General features: G+C 41.9%; 1 protein-coding gene across 1 annotated transcript; it reads left to right on the forward strand.

Annotated features, from left to right (window-relative positions):
* Positions 1–467: 467 nt before the first annotated feature.
* On the forward strand, positions 468–971 carry EDB93DRAFT_1097563 (uncharacterized protein; the record flags this gene model as incomplete). The annotated part of the gene is made up of 1 exon (XM_041446868.1): positions 468–971. A coding segment is annotated over one exon (504 nt), but the record flags the coding sequence as incomplete, so codon positions are not given.
* Between the last annotated feature and the right edge of the window lie 4421 nt (positions 972–5392).

Genomic DNA, 5392 nt, shown 5'->3' on the forward strand with positions numbered 1-5392 from the left:
CAGTAGAATTTTTTTCACTTTTATTACCATTTTTAAATCTGCAATGTATCTTAACTAGTACGACCATTCTGTAATGCTATGAAATCACATGATAGAATCACCAGGTTACACATTGAAATAAAGTCACGTGACTTGTGTGCTCAGCACGACGAAACTAGTTCAAGGTACCCTGTTGTCAATTGGACCTTACTCAGTTTCATTTTTGTATGCACGTCCCTCCATAACATCTATTGTCACTGTCTTTCTCTCACCAATGACTTCTTCCCAACTTTGTACTGTTCCCAAACTGTTCCCATATTACCACTTTCATTGCTAATGCAGTAGTTGGTCTTTGGATGTTGTTTGTATCTTATCATGTAGTATAAAATTGCATAGCAGAAGGTGTGAGCACTGAGCAGTTACATGACAGAGTATCTCGATTATTAAGATTTATATCTAGATATCATCCTAGATTCACCTGTTCAGGGATCTGCGAGACCTGTCAGAGTGCTGAGGCCACATTCAATTGCGTAACCTGTGCTGGTGACCATGGCTGGTGTCATCCTTGCTTGATCAGATCACATCAGTCATTACCTTTCCACAAAATTCAACTTTGGAACAGTATATGCTTCCAGGACGTCGCTCTTGCTGACCAGGGATTTATATGGTACTTGGGCCATGGAGGAGAGCCTTGCCCTTCACATGGAGCTTCAAAAATTTATGGGAATCAAGACGAGAGAGTGGATGATGTCACCGAGACAGGCTCCTTACCTTACAATACCACCCCTGTCACTATTGTACATTCATCTGGAGTCTTCACATACAATGTGTCATGTTGTCATTGCCCAGGATCCAATCCTCACCACCTGGAGCTCCTAAGAGTACAGCTATTTCCTGCCAGCTCCACACAGCCTGAGACTGCTTTCACCTTCGACGTACTGGATCATTGTCTCATTGATGCCTTGGAATGCAAGACTTTGGCCAGGAGCTGAGCCCCTTCAGTGACAAATTCTGTATTATACAGGTCACCCAACCTACATAATATCCCGTATAAGATGGGCCAGCGGACTATGGGCCGATGTTATGTATATCCCCGATGTTGACGGATGGGCCAGGAGGGATATTACTTCCAATGGAGACGTGTGGGCCCATCTATGCTGATATTATATATATCCTCGAAGATGTTGGGTGGGCCGATGTACAGGAATTATTTTGTACACGGGTGGGCCGAGGGAGCGGTGGAATATGTATAATATAGACGGGTGGGCCGATGTAAGGGTTTATTGTATAGACAGATGGGCCGACATACTGGAATTATTTTGTAGATGGATGGGCCTGAGGGAGTGGTGGAATATTCATTATATAGACGGGTGGGCTGATGAAGGGGGATGTTATATAGACAGGTGGGCCGAGGTAGTGAGATATCTGTCTGACATTCATGGATTACCAAGTCCCAGATGCCCAAAAACCGAATCCCATTGTGCAACATCCCACCCGAACACCTGAAGCTCAAGACTGGAAACTGGAAACTGGAAACTTGTGAAAATGTGTGAAATTTCTATTTCCTTACACCAAACACATGAACACCTGAACACCCAAAGCCTGAAGCTTGAAAGTCCATTTATCAAATCACCGAGTGCTGAGTGCTGATAGACCCGAAGCCTGAGTCCCAAAATCCGAAGCCCTGGAACCCAAAAACATGTATGCAAAATGTCCATTTTTCATTCATTGCACAAATCACCAAGTGTCAAGTGACAAAACCCAAAACTCAAGACCTAGTACACAAATCACCAAGTACCGAGTGCCGAGGGCTGAACCCCAAAGTCCGAAACCTGAAAACATGTATATAACATATCCATTTTTCAGTCATTGCACAAATCACCGAGTGTCGAGTGCCAAAACCCAAAACTTGAAACCCAGTATGCAACATGCCCATTTTTCATTTACATTGAACAAATCATCGAATGCCGAGTGCTGAGGCCCGAGGCCCAAACCCCAAACCCCAAAACCCGAAAATATGTATACAACATATCCATATTTCCCTCACTGCACAAATCACTGAGTGTCGAGCACCGAAACCCCAAACTCAACACCCAGTACACGTGACTACAAGTGGACATGAATTCTGTATTTGTATGTATTATCCATTGATGTAGGGTTCAAATAACTTGGGACTTGTATTGACTACCAAGTGTTGGGACTCGGGACTCGCTAGTCAATATAGGAAAATGATAATGAAAAAACAAAAATTATTATTATGCTTAACTTTCTTAATGAAGGTTGTAGTCCGAGTCTATGTGAGTGTATTGGTGGTCCTACCAAGTATTGGTACTCAGTGTAGTGATGTTTGCGGTGCTGTGCTTGGAACCACTGATTTTCATACTCATGTCATTCTTGTCAATTGGGGATTATTTGAAGACTACATTAAATGTTAGTCAGTGTCGAGTATGATAATGAATGTATAGTCATACCTCAGTCTGAGAACAAATAGACTGAGGTAGGATGATGCAGGTATCAGGATTATATATTTGTCTGGCATGTTAGCAATGATGTAAAGATGAGGCGTGCATTTGTACATGTGTGCAGTAAGTGAGCATAAAGATAAAAGAATGAATATTAATAGCGAGACTTGCACATTATGTTGAGATATCCAACATGACAAGCCTGTGATGGGATCAGAGACCTGGAATAACACCCATATATGTCCATTATAATAGCCCTAATAGTTTAGAAAGATACATGAAGGATTGATGCAATGACAGGCATATGTGTGAAATGTGACAATAGACATATTTTTACAAAGTCACATTTATAGATGATTCAGGCCAAAGATTTCATTAAAAATATGTAGGATAGATTGTAAACTACCTAAGGAACCCATACTGCCTACTGCCTTGAGGGTAGGGGGTGGGCGGAAGGGATATAGTGAAAACATGAGTTGACTCAGCATTAAAGTCCTATCATTGCTTCACTGACCATTGTCGATGCTTTGGGTCTTTGAAGTTTCCCACACTCCATTTCTTATCTATTTCACTTCCTCAGTAATCAATTCTTGGTGGATTTGTCTGTAAATTTCTGTCTATGATACTTGATATATTTTGAATGTACTCCAGGTTTCTGATCATGAAGATTCAATGTTTTGAAGGTATGGGCCCCTTATCAGGAGAAATGGCAAGTATGCACACTAGCTCACAAACTCCAGCCTATTGTGAGCTGATCTTGGTCATAAGAGGCAATAATATAAGCTATGCTCATTATATATTAAAAGGTTGGATCATGGATGCAAGGGCAAGATACTGAAAATTGTGAAAAATGTCAAAAGTGCAATGGTCTATGCTTACATGTAATAACACTGTCTGTAATATTCAATCATGCAAAAATGAGTAAATACGCACCAGTGGGGATAGATACGACTAGACAGGACATAGGAAGGATAAGTCCAATGCAAAAATGTTGGGTCCGAAACTTTTGGGTCAGGGTCAGGCGTCGGGATCAGGATTGGAATGTCAGGGATGCGTCGGACAAATACTGTTTAGCGTGAGTATCAAAAACACAGGTTTTGAGCCCAGTGCCACGACTATCATTACACCAGGTACCGAGTACTGAGTAATGAAATAACCAATTGACAAGAAAAGACTACCAATACACTCACCTTGACTTGGACTACAACTTTCATTAAGGGAAGTTAAGCATAAAAATAACTTTCATTTTTCATTCTCACCGATGTTTCGTATTTCTCTAGCTTATATCTTGGTCAAATGATAATCGATTAACAAGAAAAGACTACCAAAACACTCACCTAGACTCAGACAACAACTTCCATTTTTTCATTATCTTTGCCTATATTGGCTAGCGAGTCCTGAGTCCGAAGTACTGACACTCAGTAGTCAATACAATCCCCAAGTTGTTTGAACCCTACATCAATGGATAATACATACAAATACAGAATTCATGTCCATTTGTAGCACCGGGTATTGTGTTTCAGCACTCAACACTCAGTGATTTGTGCCATACATGAAAAATGGACATGTTGCACACCAGGTTTCAGCATTTGACACTTAGTGTTTTATGCAATGAGTGAAAAATGGACATGTTGCACACTGGGTTTCGAGTTTCGGGTTTTGGCACCCAACACTCAGTGATTTGTGCAATGAGTCAAAAATGGAAATATTGCATACATATTATCAGGTTTTAGGCTTCAGGTTTTGGGCTTTGGACATCGGGTTTTGGGCCTCAGACCTTGCAGCTCAGGCCTCAGCACTCAGCACTTGGTGATTTGTGTACCGGATGTTGAGTTTCGGGTTTCAGTACTCGACACTCGGTGATTTGTGCAGTGAGGGAAATATGGATATGTTATATACATATTTTCGGGTTTCATGCTTTGGGTTTCGGGTTTTAGATGTTGGGGCTCGGGCCTCAGCACTTGGCACTTGGCACTTGGTGATTTGTGTACCGGGTCTCAAGTTTTGTGTTTTGGCACTCGATACTCGGTGATTTGTGCAATGAGTAAAATATTGATATGTTGTATACATATTTTCAGGTTTCAGGCTTCGGGTTTCAGGCTTCAGACATCAGGGTGCGGGCCTCGGCACTCGGCACTTGGTGATTTGTGTACCGGGTTTTTAGTTTCGGGTTTCAGTACTCAACACCCGGTGATTTGTGCAGTGAGGGAAATATGGATATGTTGTATACATATTTTTGGGTTTTGGGCTTCGGACATTGGGGTTCAGGCCTCAGCACTCAGCATTTGATGATTTGTTTAATGTAAATGAAAAATGGGCATGTTGCATACCGGGTTTCAAGTTTTGGGTTTTGGCACTCAACACTTGGTGATTTGTGCAATGACTGAAAAATGGATATGTTATATTCATGTTTCGGGTTTCAGACTTTGGGGTTCGGCCCTCGGCACTCGGTACTTGGTGATTTGTGTACTGGGTCTCGAGTTTCAGGTTTTGTCACTTGACACTTGGTGATTTGTGCAATGAATGAAAAATGGACATTTTGCATACATGTTTTTGGGTTCCGGGCTTCGGATTTTGGGACTCAGGCTTCGGGTCTATCAGCACTAGGCACTTGGTGATTTGATAAATGGACTTTCAAGCTTCAGGCTTTGGGTGTTCATGTGTTCATGTGTTTGGTGTAAGAAAATAGAAATTTTACACATTTTTACGAGTTTCCAGTTTCCAGTCTCGAGCTTCGGGTGTTCGGGTGGGATGTTGCACAATGGGATTTGGTTTTTGGGCATCTGGGACTTGGTAATCCATGAATGTCAGACAGATATCTCACTACCTCGGCCCACCTGTCTATATAACATCCCCCTCCATTGGCCCACCCATCTATATAATGAATATTCCACCACTCCCTCGGCCCATCCATCTACAAAATGATTCCAGTATGTCAGCCCACCCATCTA

The sequence above is a fragment of the Suillus bovinus genome (assembly GCF_016758785.1).
Source record: "Suillus bovinus strain UH-Sbo-P2 chromosome Unknown EDB93scaffold_238, whole genome shotgun sequence".
Lineage (NCBI taxonomy): Eukaryota > Fungi > Basidiomycota > Agaricomycetes > Boletales > Suillaceae > Suillus > Suillus bovinus.